Source organism: Juglans regia, chromosome 13 (assembly GCF_001411555.2).
Source record: "Juglans regia cultivar Chandler chromosome 13, Walnut 2.0, whole genome shotgun sequence".
Taxonomy (NCBI): domain Eukaryota; kingdom Viridiplantae; phylum Streptophyta; class Magnoliopsida; order Fagales; family Juglandaceae; genus Juglans; species Juglans regia.
The window spans coordinates 35,067,433-35,090,057 of record NC_049913.1 but is presented as its reverse complement, the minus strand read 5'-3'; the positions used below and the strand labels follow the sequence as shown (position 1 = coordinate 35,090,057).

Here is a 22,625-nt window from a genome sequence, read left to right as displayed (position 1 = left end):
TATTCAGTTGGCAGGGTTGTCACTGGTGGTTTTGTCTGAGAGTGAGCTTGGGATTAGCTTATTCCCTATCGAGGCACCTCGCTTCAATGCCGCTGGGCCTCGAAGGGAGGTCTTGCACTTTCAATGCCCTTAAGTTGCTCCGAGGATTCAGGAGCACATGGTCCTCATTCTCTCCAAACCCTCTAAGTAACTGTAATTTCTGGAGTCGTCGCAGACCAAACGGATGTGTGACAACTCCTCGCGCAGTTGAGAAATGACGGTTTTGGCATTATCAAGGCGAGAGCGCAGGTCCTGGATAGTTGCCTCGTGGGCGACTATCACAAGGTTAGCCACAGCAAGCCAAGTCTCCAACCCTGCAGCCCGACTCTTCTCGCTGGACTCCGCAACACGAGCCAGAGCATTCTCTGCCTCCAAGTCCTTCACTCTCTGGGTTTTAGCCTTGAAAGAGTCATTCTTTTCCTGTAAATACTTAGAGGCCTCCTTGAGTCTCCTTTCCAACCATTTGTTCGACCGGGCATCATAATCGTGCTGTTTGCCCAACTTCGAGTTGTCAGCTCGTAGCTGCTCCAGTTGCTCTTGTTGCGATCAAACGATTCCCAAAGGTTATCCCTTGCTTCCTTAGTGAGCGCCGCTTCAAGACGACACGAACAGGCTTCTTCTTGGGACCTTTCCAAGTCAAACTTAAGTTAGACCTTTCGATGACGAAGCTAGAGTATCCTTTTCCCTCCGCCGCCGGCTGAATTGCACATTGACGAGGGTTTCCTCTAACTCTTATTTTTTTCTCCCTCTCCTCCTTGGGCATGACACAAGGTCAACCACGCCAAAGATCGAAGCATCCGGTTCTCACCTTCCAGCCCCTCTCGATCATCCACCAACCGCACCACATCCTGCCATGAAAGTTCCAAGTCAGTATCCAAGGAAAATGGACTAAGAAAACTTAAAAATGAATGTAACGAGTTGATAGCTAACCTATAAAAAGAACCCCTGGAGCTTCCTAGCCATTTATTGGACAGGGTTAGGACATCCCTTGCCTGCCGCTGACCTCGGAGCAACATCCACCTATCCTGAGAAGGATTCTTGATCAAGATGCCATCGCTCCCCGATGCTTCGGCGCCCCTCGTAAACTCCGCCAAGGATGGACCTTCTTGGCCTTCGCCCTCACCTTCACCTTCCGCGGCACACTCAAGAATCCTATCGACCCTTGGGCCCATGGTAACTATTGGAACCTCACCAGCCGCTGATGCATCTATGGTAGGACCAACGAGGGCTCTCTTGTCCCCACCTCGTCACCAAACCCAACAGACACTAAGGCTAGGATGGTGTCAGTGAAGGACAAAGAAGCCCCAACATTCACCAAAATAGCTGGGACCTGGCCACCCTTGCCAACTCCGACCCCAGCTCCAACGTCTACCGAGGCCAAGGCAGGGATGGTGTGAGTGAAGGGCAATGGAGCCCTGATGTTGGAAACAACAGCTGAAGCTTCGTTGACCTTTGTTGATACTGCCGTGACCTCAATCTCGGGTACATCCACCAGAACCCCCGCAGCCCATGACACGACCCTTGTTATCTCCTTCTCAGACACGACGTCGTCACCTCCATCGCCTTCCCAAATGGTCTCAATCGAGACAACCTCGGCTTCGGGGTAATAAGTAATGGGAGACTCCGAAATAAAAACCCGATTGAGAAAATCCTCGCCCCCAGCAGGACGCTCCTCAGACAAGGGCGAGGGCACCCTCTCAAGGTCAATCTTAGGGGACGGTGGCACTATTTGGAACTCTCAAATAGGACTGTCTGAAAGGACCCCGGAAAACTGTAAGAAGAGTAACTCCTTTTGAGACGAGAGTTCCACGATCCCCAAATTGCCCAGCGGGGTCAGAGAAGAAATTTTTGAAGCGATTGGGAGAGCCCCCTGGGATGTACGGCACCAGCAATCGGAGGGTCTGCCTGGACTTGCTGAAGGGAATCAGCACCGCCCGCCTCTTGTGAAGGAGGAGAAGAAGATGCGGCATTAGGGGATGATATAGTCTTCTCTCCCATTTTTGATAATGGCTTTGGCCTCTAAATGAGCACTGGAACAAAAGACATCCTTGGGGGCGGGGGGGAGGCAAAGGAGTAGAGTCAGAACTAGTTTTGGCAGGAGATTCCCTCTTGGGCTTCTTTCGTTTCCCATCCACCGGCAAGCTAGGGGAATGCCTACGGACCTGAGGAACTGTCACCTACATCAGTATGATCCGGTCAGCAAAACGCATGTTGGACGAAGGAGGCAAGTATCGTTGAAGGCTGCCCTCATCCAATAGGGCGTAAAAAAAATAGTTCGGGTGGGCTTTCACTCAGGCACGAATGGTCTCGATCCGGCTCACTTCCTTGGGAGTTGCCGAGGGCCTGAAACTCTTATCCTCGCTAACAACTCCCCAGATGGTGGAAACGGAGTTGTAGTGCTGGTTGACCTGCCCGATCGAGAACTCCCACCCTTTGCAGGACAGGGAAAAAAAGTGCTGACTCCACCCCTTCACACTATTATATTGTGGCTCTAAACTAGCCAACACCTGGATAGACCAAAAGCTACATGTGTTGCCACTTTGCTTCAGGAGATTGTGGGTAAGGAGGAACTCGCGAGTAGTGAGGTCAGGGCACTCGGAACCCGCCTCCTCCAACGCTTGCCGCCAGATGATGCAATACAACACCAAGATCCTCCACGCGTTTGGGTGAAGTTGAGCAAGTGCTAAATGAAGGTAATCTAGCACATCGTGAACTGGGCGGCAGAAAGGTGGCCTAAGGCCGCTGGAAAACATTATAGGATACAAAGCCACATTTGAGGCGTACCCTTCAAAATCTACAACGCATTTGTTAGGAGACATCACCTCAAACTCAATGGTGCCAAGCACCTTGAAGTTCAACTTTAGTGACTCCAACTCACCAGGAGTCACCACCGATCGCTAGGAGAACCCATCAAGCCTTCGTGACTCAGTACATGCCTTAGGGGGGTCTAAACTCCTGGGAGTCCACGAGGAACCAAAAGGTTTGGCAGACTTAAAACATTTGGGAGCACTGCGAGAAGAGTCCTTGGGAGCCATGAGAATGAAAATGTGGAAGAAAATAGAGGCAATATACACGTAGAAGGAGGCTTCGAAGGAAAGGAAGGAAGCATGAAGGACTCTAAGAAAGAAAGAGAAAGCAAAGTATGCTCTAAACGACGATGGGGTGAGATTTAAATTGGCCCCAACGACGGCTAGTATCCTCTATCGTGGGAACATACACGCCCCACAAAGCTAGCTGGATGAACACAAATCCCGCAACGTGTACTGTGTGATATGATGTGGGGAGAAGGAGCTGCCTGATACCATCAATTCTAAGGAACTGAACAAATGCAATCAAGTGCCAAATCCAACTGCAAGAAAACGTGCCAATAAAGTTGAGATAAGAACCATTGCCTGACACCATTAAATAATGACAGAAGCCGTGTGGGTACAACCAAGAGCCCAAATCCTGGCACGTAGCAGAGTCGGGAAGAGTAATAACTGTCCATTTCAAGGACATAGGAGCTCAACGGTTGCGACTAGAAGAAAATAAGAACAAGAAAGTAGATGCAAGAATGAATTCCCATCGGACTAGGAATTGGCAGGATAACTGTAAAGGGATTCCCCCCTATTGGTCTGTATAGTAAGCCCATAAAGGAATCTCTGAGGGAGGGGGAGAGAGAGAGAGCCCGATCAGACCCAATAAGCTTTATCTAAAAGGCATCAATGAGCCTTTACAGAGTACTTGGCCCATGAGCAAGACCAACCTAAGAAGCAACCCTCACGTGGGAAGGACAGATGGTAAGATCAGATGGGACTCGCTATCCTGATACTCTCCAATGACATCTAGCCCTCGGGAACCTGTATAGGCAGGTGAGCGAGAGATGTAGAGAACCATCGATCTCTTGACAATAGGAATGGAGAGGCAAGGTATAGGCTGTCCACACCCAAAAACCTAGTATAAAAGCCACCCCTAGGTACGAAAGGACTCTTTCTGCTTCCTCTAAACTCTCGCACAAACTCCTAAGGAGATATACTAACTTAAGTATCAGAGACTCCCCAACCTCCACCAAGGCCTCACACTCTGTGCTTTTTAAAGTTCAGATTAAATAAGATTGTTTAGTTTAGTTGATTCATTGATTATTAATTTCAATTTGTTAGTCTTTTACATTTTATTTTGACACTCAAAAAATCTAAAAATATGAATCTAGTCCATGACTAGTGGCCTTTTCATTTTCGTTGCACTATTCCATTTATTGCACTTACCACCATTTTTATTTTCTCTTTGTGAATATTTTCACCATTTTAAACGAGTTTGATTTTAAATAACTTTCCCTGAGGAGACGATTTAGGAATTTATTCCTAATTATTATGCGACATCCTCCTGCACTTGAGATAACCTTTGTGCTGCTCATTTTTGAGTGAGTCAATTGAGCTGAGTTATTGCATATTTTATACATTTAGAACTAATATATCTTATTTATTTCATTACATTATCATTGATTTTAGATGAAAAAATGGTTAAAATGCATAAATTCGAGTTGTGATTTAAATTGATTTATAGCATAGTTAATGCTTAATTTTATAAATTGTGATTTAATTGGACAATGTTTATTCACATGCACAACATATTTTTGATATTTTATTTTTATTTTATTTTATTTTATTTCTAATTTCTATTATTTTTATAGGTCAAAAAAATACAAAAGATAAAAGTCAAGAAATACAAAGAGAGACCAACTTTGTCTCTCAAAAGTTCAAGACCCATGCTTATAAGTGATAACTCACATAAAAAAAAAAAAAAAAAACCCACGCATGGACGTTGGAGCATTATGAAAAGGAGGGAGTTTTAATTTCATTATTTTTCTTTCTTTGGATTCGAACGAAGAGAGTAACACCGTAGCGCCGCTTGAAGAACTCTTTTGGGGTTCAATTGTCGCTCCAGCCATCTCCTCCACTACCTATCACCTCTATCTTCATTTATTTGGTTTGCTCTTTTCATTTCTTACTTTTTATTTAATTTTAGTTTAAAATTTATAGAATATTTTTTAGATTTTTGGCTTAGAAATTTGGGCAATTTATTTTACTTAATGTCTTTATTTTTCTTGTTCTTTTAAGCTTTCATTGAACAGTGATTAAAATTACTATGGATTATTAATTTTAAGAATTTGTGATTTGAATATAAGGATGAACTCTAGAATCTTGATTTTGAGACTTTTCAATTCACAATTCGTATTTTTTTCAATTACTTTCAAATCTAGTTTAATTCTTAGATTAATTTTATTAATCTCTTAGTTTTATTGCATATTAGATTAATTAAACTTTAATTAAGACTTAAATAATTTCAGTTTTATTATTTAATTTTTAGATTAATTAAGATTGTTTAGCTTAGTTGATTCCTTGATTGTTAATTTTAATTTGTTAGTCTTTACATTTCATTTCGACACTCAAAAATTTAAAAATATGAATCTAGTCTATGATTAGTGTACTTTTTTATTCCCATTGTACTTTTCTATTCATTGCACATACTACTACTTTTATTTTCTCTTTGTGAATATTTTCACTATTTTAAACGAATTTGATTTTAAATAATTTTATCTAAGGAGACGATCTAGAATTTTATTCTTAATTATTACGCAACATCCTCCTGCACTTGGGATAGCCTTTGTGCTACTCAGAGCATTCTCATTGGATTAGCTAAAAGCTAAATCCAATGAGAATTTAGCTATTAGGTCAGTAAATTGCTCACATTGAATTAGCTATATTCCAAATATTTATAGCTATAGTAATATCTAAACTAATTTCTAAATTTGGAATACACTATTCATTCATCAAATTCCTTTTATATTATTTCTTTCTCTCTCCTTTTAATATCAATTATTTCTCTCTCCATTTTAAATGACAATTGAAAAAATATAATTAGAATACAATTACTAATTAATATATAATATTATGAATAGTAAAATATGATAAAATAAAATAAATTCATAATTAAAAAAATTAAAAATTTTTCAAAATTATTAATTATTAATTACTCATTACTATATAATGAATAAATGGATAATCCAATTTGGAGATTTGATGTGAATAGTCAAAGTTAAATTCATCTTATATTATTTTATTGTCATATAATGAAAAAATAGCTATTCCAATGTAGAAACTTATGTGAATGTAATAGCTAAATACTAAATTCATCTTACATTCATAAAAAATATATTTTAATTTTAACTAATCCAATAAAAATGCTCTCAGTGAGTCATGCAAGTGTGAGAATCAAGACCCGAGTTGCTAGAACCCAATACAAATATGTATGAAACACGAGATTAACACCATCCATGTTATGTTATGTATCTATATTTTGTTCGCTAAAAAATCTCAATTAAATTATTAACAGGGGGATATTATTTTGGGCTTGTTAAAGGTCTTTCGGACTTATTTACGTCTTGGCCGAGAAACGAACGGAGCCTACAAAAACCAGACAAGTCCATGGTATGGCACAATCCACGCCAGGATGTACCTAACCGAAACGCTCTGAGACCAAACCCAAATTCAGTCCACAAAAAAGTCACCGAAAACAAATCTAGAACAGTTATTTCGAAAAGTACCTTTCATTTTTTTATTTTTTTTATATATATTTTTAATGATCATAAAAATTAAAAAAAAAATAAAAAATTTATAATATTATTAAAATATATTTTTTTAATTATTAAGTAAAGAAAAAAAAACTCATCCGGACAATTTTTGGATCCCGAATTGGGGACCGAAAGCATTTCTGGGCGTGAAAACTGAAAAGGTCAAATAGTTGATTCCCAACAGAGCCTGAACTCAGCTCAAAAGTTCAGTGTTATTTCCTTCAATTCTTTCGTACAAAACCTTGAGGCATCCCGACTGTATATTAGGACTACAAATCAGTCATGCAGGTCCAATGCACCTGGACATTCCCTCAAATGCGCTTCAGGCACTCGACATCGACATTTCTTTCCTTGTCAAAGCATCTGAGTGAGAGCTTCAGTGTTAGAATTGGGAGCGGAAGAGGAAGGAGCTGTGGTTACCCATCTTTCGTGCCCACCATGTCCACCGTTTCGACTGAGAAAGACACTGTTTCTACTCCTAGCGAGTCGATCCAGAAGACCCCTCAGCCTTTGCAGGTATTACCCATTTTATTTTGGTTATATTTTGATTCTTTTATCTTTTGGTCGGGTTTGAAGTACAATGGCTGTTCCCCCATTTTGCCTTTTGGTAACATAAGAATAATTTATTCTTTGTTTTGTTGTATTTGATGTCATTTTAAAAGGAAATGGGTTCTCCGCTTTTTACTTCGTAGCATCTGAATGTCTTTGAGGAATAAAAAAGAATTTGATCAATTTCTGTTACAATCATTGCTATCTCTAACCGGCTATGAAGCCTTTTTTTTTTATTCATTTCTCATTTTATCTGAATCTTTGCTTGTTTCATGAGTTGTTCAATAAGCGTTTGAAGTCAACTTTTCATAGATTCAAATCCACTTTGTTACATGCTATAATTTTGGTTTTGTTTACTGAATCTATTCGAAGTTAGTCTTTTCGAGGTGGTTGGATTGGAATTTGGAGCCTCATTTACCACATGCATAATCACGGTAGATGCCTATGAAGGTTAGGTTCACTGTGGAATTGGCGTCCTAGCGATGCATGAAACCATATCATATATGTTATGATGTACGATAACAAAGAAGGTTGGGCTGTGCTAGAAAGCAAGCTCAAGAATAATATTTCTCATCTTATTAACGAAGTAATCAGTACAGTGTTGCTTATATAGAGAATGGAGATGGTCCCAGAACATTCGGGAATTTTGTCAAATACCTATTGTGCACCTTGCACACCGAAGCTACACTATAGCAGAGTTAGTTATAACAAATCCTCATTACAAAACAAAACAGATTCCCATGGTGTATTTACAGAAGAGGACACGATAAAAGAATAAATCTCACTTCTGATGATTATTTGATGAGCTGGAGATATTCTTAAGAGAAGGCTGACTATGTTGAGTGTCACGGCAGGATGTTGCTGAGTTGGGTGTATCACTGGTGCTGCTGCTATTACCCTCCCGCGAGTCCAGCATGGGAAACAGGGTGAGACTCGTTCTGAGAAGTAGAAACCGATTTGAAACTAATGGTTTTGTAAATATATCTGCAACCTGATCTTTGGAAGAAATGAAAGCAACGTGTAAAGTTTTGGAGGCAACTTGATCTCTCACAAAATGAAAGTCAATCTCAATGTGCTTCGTACGGGAGTGCATAACAGGATTCACAGAGAGATATGTAGCACTGATGTTATCACACCAGAGAGTAGGCGGTTTGGGAAGAAATACACCAAGCTCGGCAGTAGTATTAGCCAAAGCTTTGTACTCGGCTTCTGTGCTAGAACGAGCAATAGTGTTTTGTTTCTTGGATCCCCAAGCTACAAGATTAGAATCCAGAAAAATGCAAAAGCCCCCCGTCGAGCGCCTGTCATCCGGGCATCCTGCCCAATCAGCGTCCGTGAAAGCATGCAAAGTATATTCTGAAAAGGGCTTGATTTGAAGACCAAGATGAGCTGTGTGCTTAAGGTACCTGAGTATCCGTTTAACAGCCTGCCAGTGAGGAACCTTAGGAGTGTGCATAAATTGGCACACTTTATTGACAGCAAAAGCAACATCAGGACGTGTTAACGACAAGTACTGAAGGCTACCCACCATACTGCGATAAAGTGTGGGATCTTCGAAAACAGGGGCATCAATAAGAGTTAATTTTGCCGAAGCAGCCATGGGCGAACTTACTGGTTTAGCACAATCCATATGTGTTTTCTTCAATAAGTCACATATATACTTGGTCTGAGATAGATGAAGACCAGTTTCCAATGATTGAATCTCAAGACCAAGAAAGAATCGAAGGGGCCCAAGGTCTTTGACAGGAAATGAAAGACTGAGAGCATGAAGAACACTTCGGATGGCCTCAGGATCAGAGCCAGTGAGGATGATGTCATCCACATAGACAAGGAAAAATAAAGTGACAGAAGCATGATGATAAACAAATAGTGAAGAATCAGAGAGGGAGGGTGTAAAACCAAGCTCCAACAACCGATTGCTTAACTTTGAAAACCAAGCCCGTGGGACTTGTTTTAAACCATAGATGGCTTTGTTCAATTTACAAACATGATAAGGAAAATTAGGATTGACAAAGCCAATAGGTTGAGTCATATAAACCTGTTCTTGAAGCTCGCCGTGCAAAAATGCTTTGCTAATGTCAAGCTGTCGAAGGGGCCAATGCTCGGTAACAGCGATGGACAGTATAGTTCGAATCGTAGTGGGTTTTACCATTGGACTAAAGGTCTCAAAGAAGTCCACCCCAGCTTGTTGATGGTAGCCTTTTGCTACCAAGCGAGCTTTCCGTCGTTCCGCAGTTCCATCAGAGAGGCGCTTGGTCCTGAAAACCCAACGACAACCAACAACATTAGTGCTTTCAGAAGCTGGAACAAGGTTCCGGGTATTTGTTTGGAGAAGAGCCTGGAACTCGGCAGACATGGCCGTACGCCATTCAAGATGTTTAACAGCCTCTGTATAGCTGGTAGGTTCTTCAGGAACAGTGGTGGTAATGGTCAAGAAACTCCAAGGTGGTGGCCATAGGACCGTGCCATCATTGTATTGACGAGGTTTGAGAGAATTTGTTTGGGACCTAGTGACAATGGAAGGAACTAAGGTTACAGAGATTTGCGCAGGGGGAGGGATTTCGGATGAAGAGGTAGAAGACGAGGGAGAGAGAGTTGGGCTCGAGATTGGTGTGGAAGAAAATATTGGAGCAAGTGGAGAATAAGGGATAAGGGGCCAAGATCGGGAATTGGGGCTTACGGGCCGAGATTGGGGAGTAGAGTTTATGGGCTGAGGAGGAACCGATTGGTTGGCAGGAGCAGGAGGAGGACCTGAAATCGACGAAAAAGACTTGGGTTGAGGGATTGGGCCTAGAATTGATGGAAGAGATGCGTGTGTGGGCTGGCATAAGACAGACGAAAGAGATGAATGTGTAGACTTGACTTGAGGAGTGGGAAGAGCAAGAGGGAAAACGTTCTCATCAAAATCAACGTCTTGTGAAATATATAGATGTCTAGTGGGAAGATGAAGGCAGCGATATCCTTTGTGAGAATCACCATAGCCAAGGAACAAATATTGTGTGGATCGAAAATCTAATTTATGGCGATTGTATGGCTTGAGATGAGGCCAACAAGCAGTGCCAAAAATTCTAAGAGAAGTGTAATCAGGTGATTTTTGAAACAATTTTTCATAAGGAGAGGAGTGATGTAAAACGGGTGAAGGGAGACAATTAATAAGAAAAATTACAGTGTGAAAGGCATCGGCCCAATAGAGTTGTGAGAGGGAAGCTTGGGCCATAAGAGCAAGGTCCGTTTCGACAATGGGTCGATACTTGTGTTCTACAGCACCGTTTTGTTGATGGGTATAAGGACAAGAGATTCTATGGAGAATACCTTGAGAAATGAGATATTTGTTTAGGGGGCGATACTCACCACCCCAATCACTTTGGATGGATAAGATTTTTGAATTAAAGAAGCGTTCAACATGTACTTGAAATTTTAGAAAAATAGACATGACATCAGATTTTTGCACTAAGGGATACCACCATGTATACCGGGTAAAATCATCCAAAAAAGATACATAGTAATTAAAACCTTCACGAGAAAGAACAGGGGCAGGGCCCCATACATCTGTGTAAATTAATTGTAAAGGTTTAAAGGAGTGCTGATGGGATGAATTAAATGGTAACTGATGACTTTTTGCTGCACGACATGCTGAACAAGGAGGAGCCGTAGATTGAATAGAAGCTGGAAGTTGATACTTGGAGATAATCCGAGAGACAAGTTGAAGAGATGGATGACCCAAACGTGAGTGCCACTGAGAAGGAGTAGTGCGCTCACCAATGAGGGCCTGTGCTGAGGCTGAAGAAGGAAGAACATTGGTGAATGAGTAAAGGCCATTACGCATGGGACCATGGAGGAGAGGGACTCCCGTTGTTGCATCCTTCACAAGAAAATGATTACTATGAAATTCAAAAACAACAGAGTTATCAAGGCAGAATTTCTGAACTGAGACTAAGTTTTTGGTTATGGCAGGTACATGCAAGAGATTTTTAAGAATAAAGGAGTGAGAGAGAGTAGTAAATTTAGAGTCACCAACGTTGGCAATAGGTAACTTGCTGCCATCACCAATTCGAATCTGCTCATTACCACCATATGGTCCCGAAGTGATGTTGAGGTTTGACATGTCTGAGGTGATGTGGTTGGTTGTGGCTGTATCAGGATACCAAGATTGATCAGGTGCCGTGAAGGAACTGCTGAAGTTGGCAGAGAGACTTTTAGGAGGATCACTTTGATGGGCATGATCAAAATGATAAAAGCATTTTATGACACTGTGACCAACTTTGCCACAGACTTGGCAGGTTGGTTTGGAGTGAGGGAGAGGTGAAGATTGAGATGAGAAGGGATTTGGAGTATAGGTGGAAGAGGAGTGACGTCCACGATTACGACCGCGGAAATGGCCGCGATTTTGACCTCGGTAGTTTCCTCGCCCACGATTGTTGTAGTGTGGACAACTGGAAGTATAATTTGCAGACAGAGTGGTAGACATGGGTAGATGATTTGAGTGAGCCAGGTGACTCTCAAGAGTAAGAAGTAAACTGTATAATTCCTCAGGAGACATTGGTTCAAGTCTAGCTGTTACAGAGGTAACAAGTGCATCATAATCATTGTTTAAGCCAGCAAGAAGATAAGAAGTGAACTCATCGGAAGAAAGGGGTGCTCCAGCAGCACACATAGTATCAGAGAGGTGTTTGAGTTTCTGAAAATAATCAGAAACAGAGCTAGCACCTTTGGAAATTGTGGCTAATTGGTAACGAAGTTGAATCACACGAGCATGCGATTGGGTAGCAAAGAGTTTTTCAATAGCTGACCAAGCAGCTTGAGAGGTAGAAATTTAGAGGTGTCAAATCGTGTTAACGGATCGTGTTCGTATCGTGTCAAAACATGTATATTATATTATATAGGTCAACCCTAACTCGACCCGTTAAGCTTATCGTGTCAAAATCTCAAACCCTAACACGAACCAATAACATAACGGGTCGTGTCGTGTCAACCCGTTTTGCCCTATTTATGTAAATGGATTGAAACAAACCCAAAATTAACCTCTTTAATCTAGTTAAGTTTAACATAATTTTATATAAATTTTAAAATCACAATATCTATAAAAAATATAAAACTAACTACAAATCCAAAATTACAATCTAAACAATAAAAATATTGAAATTAAAATTTCAACAATTTTATTTTTTAGGTATAAGGGTATAATTATAATTTTAACTTTCTTAACGAGTCATAACGGATTATAACGGGTCATAACGGGTTGACCCGTTATCAACCCGTTAAGCTATCGTGTCTTAACGGGTCAACTCGTTTTGACCCAAACCCATTAAGGGTAAACCCTAACCCGCTTTTATCGTGTCGTGTTCGTGTTGGGTTAATGGGTCGTGTCACATATTGACACCCCTAGGTAGAATGCCCAACCATTTGAACAATCAGATTATCGGAAAGAGTTGAAATAATAGCGCTGAGGATCATCTGATCAGTTTTGGTCCAAGCAAGAAATTCTGGGTTTGTAGTCTTATCAGAGAGAAGTCGAGAGGGTGGTTTACTTGAGCCATCAACAAAATGAAAAAGGTCTTGGCCCCGAAGGTAGGGAACCATCTGTGTGCGCCAGAGGAGTTAGTTTTCATTAGTAAGTTTTACTATGACAAGGTGAGAAAGATGAGGAAGGGAGGAGGAAGAAGGTGGTGGGTTTTGTTTGGGTGAGGCGTCACCCATAGTGCTAGACGTTTGTCTTGATAGTGGCTCTTGATACCATGCTAGAAAGCAAGCTCAAGAATAATATTTCTCATCTTATTAACGAAGTAATCAGTACAGTGTTGCTTATATAGAGAATGGAGATGGTCCCAGAACATTCGGGAATTTTGTCAAATACCTATTGTGCACCTTGCACACTGAAGCTACACTATAGCAGAGTTAGTTATAACAAATCCTCACTACAAAACAAAACAGATTCCCATGGTGTATTTACAGAAGAGGACACGATAAAAGAATAAATCTCACTTCTGATGATTATTTGATGAGCTGGAGATATTCTTAAGAGAAGGCTGACTATGTTGAGTGTCACGGCAGGATGTTGCTGAGTTGGGTGTATCACTGGTGCTGCTGCTATTAGGCTGAGCCTGACGAGATTTTAGTTGCACTAGTATTATGCTAATTCTCTATCTAGTTTACTTTACTTACTTGTATTGGACTGCCGTATGTGGTTTTCTCGTAGTTCCTGAGAGTTGGGTATTTCAGAAGATTGCCATCTCCATGTTGTACTTCGGTGGGAACTTTCAATAAAGTGACACCCCCTTTCTGATGATTTTTCTTTTTCATCAATTGTTCTATGAGTTCCCTGATGTCTTTTTATTTTTTTTTTACCCTATAAAAAACACCCAAACTATTTATGATTTTGTTTATATTTCAATGGAAACAAGTTTGCCAAGCAATGCCACTCTTCATCCTATATTTTTTAATCCCAAGTCACAGCAAGTGATGTAGCATGTTTTAAGTTGGTTCATCTTCCCCCTGTATTTTTTTCCCAAGTTTTTCTTCCCCTCTTTGTCTTTCTTGGAGGCTAGATCTACTTCTCCCTACTTATCAAAACTCCACACAATCTATACCATCAAAACTGCCATCCCTCCTACCGCCCCCTTCTGCCATGTGCTGTCACCATCATGCGTGACTACCATGCACTGTCATCAAGCCGAGAGATCTAGCCCTTTTTTTACCAGGTTTTTGGTTCCTAGGAAATCCTTTGGCTTATTTCCCGGTTGTTTATTTGTTTTTCCTCTTACTTTCCTCCATCCTTTTGTTTGGAAGCTAAAACTTCTGATCTGCCGCCTTCCAGTACTCTCCAGCTGCCATGTGCCACCAGCTCTCTTGACCATTACGCCCTTGGATACATTGTTCTATACAGTCAGATCAAACTTCCCCCATGTGTGCGCAGTCCACATGCCTCTCCATTCGTCGACCTTTCAACAGTTTAGATACTTTCTCCAGGAGACAGTTTGCTGTTCCTTCTTTTCCCTGAAGCAGGCTTTTGGCCTTGCTCTCTTCTCTGAGGACATGGAGGATGAGGGCGTGGGAGATTCCATCGAAGATTTTATGAAATTAAACCGCCTGTTATGATTATTATTTCCTCGGCATTAGGGCCGCCATCGAGTTGAGCCGGTCTTTGGATTGAGCTTGAGATTTTTATATTATTTTTGTTTGAGCTCGGCTCGATGAGAAGAGCTCGCAACTCGACCCCTAAAGGAGCTCGAGCCGAGTTGGCTCGGGTTGGCTTGGTTCAAGTTGTTTATTTTTTATTTTTTGAATAAAATTTAATAATTAAAAAAATTAGAGAATTAAAAAAAATCTAAATTTAATGGAATTCTTACAACTAACAAGTAGACCCTTTATTGAATTAGAAAATTACAAAAATTTTTAAATAATTAATATGTAACTAGTTGATATTTATTCATAATAACCATATATTATTTGTCTACATAAATTATTAATATTATACCCATAATATAATAGTATATATCAATATTTCATATATAGTTCATACATACTAGTATATGAAATGATTAAGTCCTATCGCCTAACTATGGTACAAATTATAAAATAGTTACTATAATTTAATGACTTAATTAATTAAATAAATAACTTATAACTATGAAGTGACTAGGCATAAGTAATTAGGTTACAAACTATATATTTAGGCCTTGTTTGGTTATATGGATGAGATGAGATGAGATAAAAATTGAAAATTGAATAAAATATTGTTAGAATATAATTTTTTAATATTATTTTTGTTTTGAAATTTGAAAATGTTGATTGTTTATTATATTTTGTGTGAGAGTTTTGAAAAGTTGTAATGATTATATGAGATGAGATGAGATGGTTTGATTTGTGTAACCAAACCAGCTCTTAGTTATAAAAGTTTCTATGCTTATATTATTAACTAATGTGTGTGTGTATATATATATATATATACACTTTCATCGATGTATGAACGAGCTTTAATTGAGTTGATTTGGGCATAAACAAGCCTTGGACAAGTCAAGTTTATTCGGGTACGTGTCATTTTCTAATCGAGTAGGTATCTACTTTCACAAGCGAGTTTATTTTTTCACAAGTTGAGTCCGATTTGAATTTAATTGAGTGAGTAGTGGGCGGGCTATCAAACGGATTAGTTCATTTACAGCCCTACTCAGCGTAGCCATGGAATATGGGCCCGGGCCATTGTCATGGTACCATTGCTCTTTGTTAATTGTATTTTTATGCATTGGATTGGTTGTAATGGAGAATTTTTCAAGGCCTCTCCACCCCCTCCTTTTGTATTTCTCCTTTAGTTTAATGAAATGCTTCCTCACAAAAAGATGTTACAAGTGGCTTCAGACGTCTATCACTACATTGACAGCCACTTAAAATGTGTCACATCAATAGGTGGGGCTGAGAATGACACAATCTAGGATGAAGAAGAAGATTTCTCTTTGCTTGCTAGGCATGCATTTGTTGTGGAAAATATAGAGGTTGGGAGTAAGGCTCTTCCCACTCTTAACTCCCCCATTTTAAGCGGAATTGTGAGGCCCTCTTCACTGCAATTCAACTTTTATTTTTATACGTGAGTGGAGGGTTTTTTTTTTTTCTGGTATATGTTTCTGGAAAAGGAAATAGATCCAGTAGAAACTGCTACATGGCGCCATCCCCAAGTCATTTTCAATTCTCCTGGTTGATATACATCAAATTATGATCAATTCTAAGCTGTACCTTGAAATGGTCCAATATCCCTTCTCCATTTTTCCTAGGGTACTCAGTGCTTGGATTGTTGATTGAAATCCAAAGGAAATAATCCACATAACCCAACTGGAAAGATGTTCACCAGAGAAGATCTGTCTTGTATTATCAAAGGAAATCCACAGAATTATGCAACCTTTGAAACAAGATCTGTGTTGGGTTATCAGTATGTTCTTCTGCCAATATCTGGTGGCTTATTTCTTCTTTTCCCTTTTGTGAAAACCTTTACAACTTTTTTAGTTATTAGTAATAACTAAACTGGTAAAAAAAAAAACCAGTGAACCGGTAAACCGGACCGGACCAGACCAAGGTTTGGTCCGGTACTGGGTTTGGTTCTGTCCGGTACCCGTTTCATTTTTCTTAAAATGGTCAAAATTGGTCCAGTATCGGTTTTCCTTTTTCTAGCACCGGACTGGTTCATATATATATTTTAATTTTTTATATTGTATAAAAATTATATATAATATATAATTATATATAAAATAATCTTGTATTATATGAATATAATATTAAATTTTAAAAGTCTATATCACTATATTATAATATATCACTATAGTCTATAATATAATTATAATATACTATAATATATCATCACTATATTATTATATACTATAATATATTATTATATATTATATTATATAGTGAATAACCAGAAAAACCGGACTGGAACTGGTAAAATTGGAAGAGTACCAGTAAAACTGGAAGTACCAGTTAGGGGTGTAACTGGTGCGGTATCGGTGCTTCAAATCTCAAAATCAGTATATACCGGTTCGGTTCTAAAATATGTCCAAAACAAAACCGAACCGGACCGGTTACACCCCTAATTATTACTATTCTTTAATTTTGCCTCTCGTTGTATTAGCTCCAGAAGCTTTTGACATCTATGTAATGCAAATGCATGTCCACTTTCATGCATATAAACATCACATGTGCATGCAAACATAGAAGCATGTGACAAATGAGTTTTTGTCCATTGGAAGTAAGATAGCCTGGCCCCTTTCTTTTCAAACTTTGGTTAGTGCCTTGTTAATGTCTAAACCTCCAATGCAGTTTTCCCTCCTCTTAAAACAATGAATTGCTAGTCATTATTTTTATTGTGTCAACTATTGTTTGACAGGTTGCAAAGCGCTTGGAGAAGTTCAAGACGACGATTTTCACTCAAATGAGTAATCTTGCCATCAAGCATGGGGCAATAAACCTTGGTCAGGGCTTTCCCAACTTTGATGGCCCTGAGTTTGTAAAGGAAGCAGCAATTCAAGCCATCAATGATGGAAAAAACCAATATGCTCGTGGATATGGGGTCCCAGAATTAAACAATGCCATTGCTGAACGGTTCAAGAAAGATACTGGACTTTCAGTTGACCCTGAGAAGGAAATTACAGTTACCTCTGGGTGCACAGAGGCGATTGCTGCTACTATTCTAGGGTTGATAAATCCCGGTGATGAGGTGATCCTCTTTGCTCCTTTTTATGATTCATATGAAGCTACTCTCTCCATGGCTGGTGCCAATGTCAAATGTGTAACATTGCGCCCTCCAGATTTTGCTGTCCCCATCAATGAACTGAAGTCTGCAATCTCGAAGAATACACGTGCAGTACTTATAAACACTCCACATAACCCAACTGGAAAGATGTTCACCAGAGAAGAACTGAATGTGATTGCATCTCTCTGCATTGAAAATGATGTTTTGGTTTTCACCGATGAAGTTTATGATAAGTTGGCTTTTGAAATGGATCACATTTCCATGGCATCTCTTCCTGGAATGTTTGAGCGTACAGTCACCATGAATTCCTTGGGGAAGACATTCTCCTTGACAGGATGGAAAATTGGATGGGCAATAGCTCCCCCGCATTTGACATGGGGAGTGAGGCAGGCACATGCTTTCCTCACTTTTGCTACTTCCACTCCAATGCAGTGGGCAACATCAGTAGCACTTAGAGCCCCAGACTCTTACTATGAGGAGCTCAAGAGAGACTACATGACAAAGAAAGCAATTTTAGTGGAGGGATTGGAGGCTGTCGGTTTCAAGGTATTTCCATCAAGTGGGACCTACTTTGTGGTTGTAGATCATACCCCTTTTGGGCTGGAAAATGATATTGCTTTTTGCGAGTATCTGATTGAGGAAGTTGGGGTTGTAGCAATTCCGACTAGCGTATTTTACTTGAACCCTGAAGATGGAAAGAATCTAGTTCGATTTACGTTCTGCAAGGATGAGGAAACTCTGAAGGCTGCAGTTAAGAGGATGAAGGAGAAGTTGATGAGAAAGTGATCCAACTGCATGATCACATGGACTTCCATTAGTTAGTGAGATGGTAACGTTCGTGTTGCAATGTTAAGCATTTGAGGTTGAACTTATCCTTCCTTTTACCTAATTGAAGACAGTTTTTTCTGAACTTTCACATGGATTTCCTTCTGCTCCTCTGCTAGAAGAGTAGAAGTAGATTAGTATCACTACAAACCTAGATAGTCATTAAATTATGATTGTCTGGTCATGTGGATCCTTTCTTATCATTGCCTCTTATTGCAAACCTTCCATTGTTTTGATGAAGATGCCTTTTATTCACATTCTATGCCTTTGTTCCCAATACATCTCATTATTCTAGTAGATTTTACGGTGTTGGGTCAACAAGTATCCTTTCTTTTCATTGCCCTCTCTGTGTGCGCGTGTTCTGACTACACAGTTCCTGCTAATATATTGTCGTATGTTCTAATAGAGCACATTTGACTTTGGTATTTTGAGTTGCCACAACAAGAACTCACTAATTGTGTTGTATCAGTGGTTATTGGTGTGTTGTGAATTTCATACGCAAGCTGTTTATTATTAGGCTCCCTTATCGTGTTTCCTCGGTAAAGGGGGACATTACCAAACAAACAGCATTGAGAAACAGAAGGAGAGGGGAAAGGGAAAAGATGCTTCTTTGCTCTTAAAAATCATCCCCCACCCTCGTTTGAATGTAGAAATTTAAGAGCTTGGGGGTCGGTGGAAGATCAAGGGGGGATTCCAGCCTATGGGATGCCAATGCTTGTTCTTGGCTCTATCCCAACTTTCTCCCCTCTAATGGTGCACACTGGAGCCATGATTTGCAGCTTTTACCAAATGATCCTGTTTTTTTTATTGCCATAACCTGAGCTCCCGCTGCCATTGAGCAAATGCTAAAAAATAAGATCTGCTTGGTTAGGTTTGATATCTTTAATTTCCTTCCTCCTTTGGTGCCGCTTTGCTAACACCCAAAAGTCGTCTCATTAGGATGCACCTAGCTCACCTCTACTTCAACTAACACTTTGGGCAGTGATCCAACCTCCCCATGCAGGAATCTGGTCTAGGGTTGTGCAACCACAGCTAAACATCCTGGCACTGCAAATTGCACCTCATTTTGCTCGGCCAACAAACAATTAAAACTCAAACATATAACAGTCTCCGTGCTGCTAAAGTTTCCATTCGCATCTATCATCATGGTCCCCAGATGAACTCAAACAATTCATGTCATGAGAACCAACTTTGATATGATCGGCATCTACTCTAGTTTATTAATATATCAAAACATCGAATGATAAGCATCTTTGGTGGCGACTTAAAGTACTCCTTGGAATGGGGATCGATCTCTATCTCACATTGTACTAGTAGACAATATCGAGATAACATAGATCCAAGCTTTACGTATAGAAACCGGTACTAATGGCACAACCTCAACAACAATCCAGAGCTCTTTCATTGGATTAGCTAAAAATTAAATTCATTGAATATTTAGCTATTATAGAGCAAAATATGCTCATAATAGATTAACTAAATTTCAAATATAGTGGCTTTCAAAAATTTTTTCAAATTTGAAAGTTACTGTACATACATCAAATACATATTTTATTAATTATTTCTCTCTCCCTTTCTTTCTATCACATATTTTATCACAATTGATATATTAATTTGAGTTAGTGATATATTAATTTAATAAGAATATGATTATTAATTAATATATAATAGGTACAATAATAAAATATGATAAAATAAAATAAATTCATAATTAAAAAAATTAAATATTTTTAAAATTATTAGTTATTCATTACTATATAATGAATAAATGTATAATCTAATGTGGAGATTTGATGTGAATAACCAAAATTAAATTTATCTTATATTATTTTATTGTTATATAATGAAAAAATAATTATTTCAATGTGGAGATTTATCTGAATGGAATAGTCAAAAGTCAAATTTCTCTTACATTCATAAAAAATGTTCTTTAACTTTGGCTAATCCAATGAAAGTGCTCTTAGATCATTTCCCAAATTTCTTGATGCTCATAATCAATGGCTTCTTGCTGCATAACACAGTAAGCTTTATTTTGAAGTATGATCATATGCTTGAGTAGTTGCATGATCTCAAGCGTTTGGGGTTATGGGTACTCCTGTTTGGCAACTATAAGAAGCATGTCACACACAAAATTAATAGCATAAGATTGATTGTTTGTAATCTCACTTCGAAGGTGAGTATCTCCAAAATAGTGTAAAAAGAGAGAAAATTAACTGAGTTTTTGAAATATTGTTCAAGATACAAACTATGGCCAACCTAGCCATTAATAACAACTAAGGATTCCACACACCAAACTCTCCCTCGTGACTTAACTAATCAAAATGTAAAGGAAATAACAGAAGGCATAAAACCAAGACATGGGCTACTAGTGGGCCTAATGTCTCTTAAGTAACAAAATAACAAAGCAATTGGGCCATAGGCCCTTAACACTTAAATCACTTTAGTCCCCTCAAGCCTTGTAAAATAAGCTAAGTAACGTCAGCCCATTAACTGGCCCAACAATTGTTGACTTCATTCAGCCCATGTGTGACAAACCACCCCATATCCGCCTGCAGGGTAGGGGTAGTGTTCCTTCAACACATGGTAGGGTTCCCAAGTAGCATCATCGGAGTGTTGTCCTTCCCAGCGAGTGAACAGGTCCACCAAGGGTTGATTCGTCACTTTTTTTAGTCGTCGTGCTAGGATCTCCTCTAGTTCAGGCTTAAAGATGCATTTTTGAGTCACTGGAGGTAGGGTTTGGTATGCCACCGCCTGCTGTCCAAGTTTTCTCTTGAGTTAGGAAATGTGGAAGGCAAGGTGAATGGAGGATGAAGGATGAAGGTGGCAACTAGAGTTGTTAAGCCACCTTTCCCACCCTCTCAGTAACCTGGAAAGGGCCATAAAATCTGGGCATCAGTTTCAAATTGTTTCTCGATAGGGTTGAAGCCTAAGGTAGACCCACTTGAACACCCCCCGAACTTCAAAATATGTTATTTTCGCCTCAAATCTGCATATTTTTCTCATCCTTTCTTGAGCTCTTTTGAGATTATGCCTTAGTAATTGAATGATTTGGTACCTAGACTTCAGATTCTCATCCACTGCCTCCACTTTAGTTGTTCCAGGAACATAGGGTAGTAATTTTGGGGGTGGGTAGTCGTAGAGGGCTTCAAATGGAGTAAGGCAAATAGAAGAATATTGAGTGGTATTATATCACCACTCTTCTAAGGGTACCCACTGAGCCCACCCTTTAGGTTTATCTCCCACAAAGTACCTTAGATAATTCTCTAAGCATTTATTCACCACTTCGGTTTGGCCATCATTCTAGGATGTATGAGGTACTGAAGACCAATTGTATCCCTTCTGACCAAAATAAATCCTACCAAAAGAAGCTAGTAAAAGTACTTCCTCTATCCAAAATGATAGATTGAGGCATGTCAATGAAGTTTGAGGATGTGTTTAACAAACAATTGGGCTAGGGTTTTGGCTAAGAATGGGTGGGTCAAGGGAATAAAATTGGAGTATTTGGTCAGTCGATCAACTATCACCCACAAGCTATCAAAACCCTGAGAGAGGCAGACCTTCTACAAAGTCCATAGTAATATGTGTCCAGGGTTGTGTGGTGGCCTTGATTTTATTGGGGTTCACTCTTTCCCCATCTACTGATATTAAGTGGCCTAGATAAGCCACCTCAAAACTTGCAAACGTGCATTTTGAGGGCTTGGCCATCAAGCCGCGACTCCTTAGAATTTCTAGAATTAACTGTAAATGCTTAACGTACTCTTCTGCTATACTACTGTATATTAGGATGTCATCAAATAAAACTAAGACAAATCTCCTTACGGAGTGTTTACAAACCTCATTTATTAGACTTTGAAATGTTGAGGAGGCATTGGTCAACCCAAATGGCATGACCAAGAGCTTGTAGTGGCTTCCATGTGTCCTGAGAACAGTTTTAGGAATATCTTTTGCCCTTACCCTAATTTGGTGATAACCTGAACGCAAGTCCAACTTTAAGAATAACTGGGCTCCACTCAACTCATCTAACTGCTCCTCAACCACAGAAATAGAGTATTTATCTTTGATAGTCACCTTGTTTAATACCCTACAATCCACACACATCTTCCAAGAGCCATAAGCCTTTCTTACTAGCAAAACACGAGCGGAATAAGGGGCTTGGCTTGACTGAATCACTCATGTGGTTAACAACTTTTTCACAATGTTTTCTATTTCATCATTTTGAAAGTAAGGATATCTATAGGGTTGCACATAAATAGGGGGTATTAGGGAGAATGTTAAAGGTCATAAGTTCTATGAGGAGGCAGGCCCTTTGGCTCCCCGAATACATTAGAATACTGGTTAATGAGGCTTTGGATAGGCTCATGAATAACC

At 39.5% G+C, this 22,625-nt stretch overlaps 1 protein-coding gene across 2 annotated transcripts; it reads left to right on the top strand.

Annotated features, from left to right (window-relative positions):
- The first annotated feature begins 6,755 nt into the window (after positions 1 to 6,755).
- Positions 6,756 to 18,536, top strand: LOC108988346 (probable N-succinyldiaminopimelate aminotransferase DapC). 2 transcript variants are annotated; one of them, XM_018961585.2, is made up of 3 exons: positions 6,756 to 7,165; positions 8,053 to 8,124; positions 17,067 to 18,536. In XM_018961585.2, the coding sequence occupies exons 1-3, from the start codon at positions 6,932 to 6,934 to the stop codon at positions 18,216 to 18,218; spliced, it is 1,458 nt and encodes a 485-aa protein (XP_018817130.1). In that variant the 5' UTR covers positions 6,756 to 6,931; the 3' UTR covers positions 18,219 to 18,536. The 2 variants fall into 2 exon arrangements, with proteins under 2 accessions (XP_018817130.1, XP_018817131.1); XM_018961586.2 differs by lacking the exon at positions 8,053 to 8,124 and having other exon boundaries at positions 6,757 to 7,165.
- The last annotated feature ends 4,089 nt before the right edge of the window (positions 18,537 to 22,625 follow it).

Coding starts and splice junctions, on each gene's coding strand:
- LOC108988346 (XM_018961585.2), top strand. CDS start 6,932: ATGCAGGTCCAATGCACCTGGACATTCCCTCAAATGCGCTTCAGGCAC. Junction 7,166..8,052: donor AGACCCCTCAGCCTTTGCAG/GTATTACCCATT, acceptor GTGTCACGGCAG/GATGTTGCTGAGTTGGGTGT. Junction 8,125..17,066: donor AGTCCAGCATGGGAAACAGG/GTGAGACTCGTT, acceptor ATTGTTTGACAG/GTTGCAAAGCGCTTGGAGAA.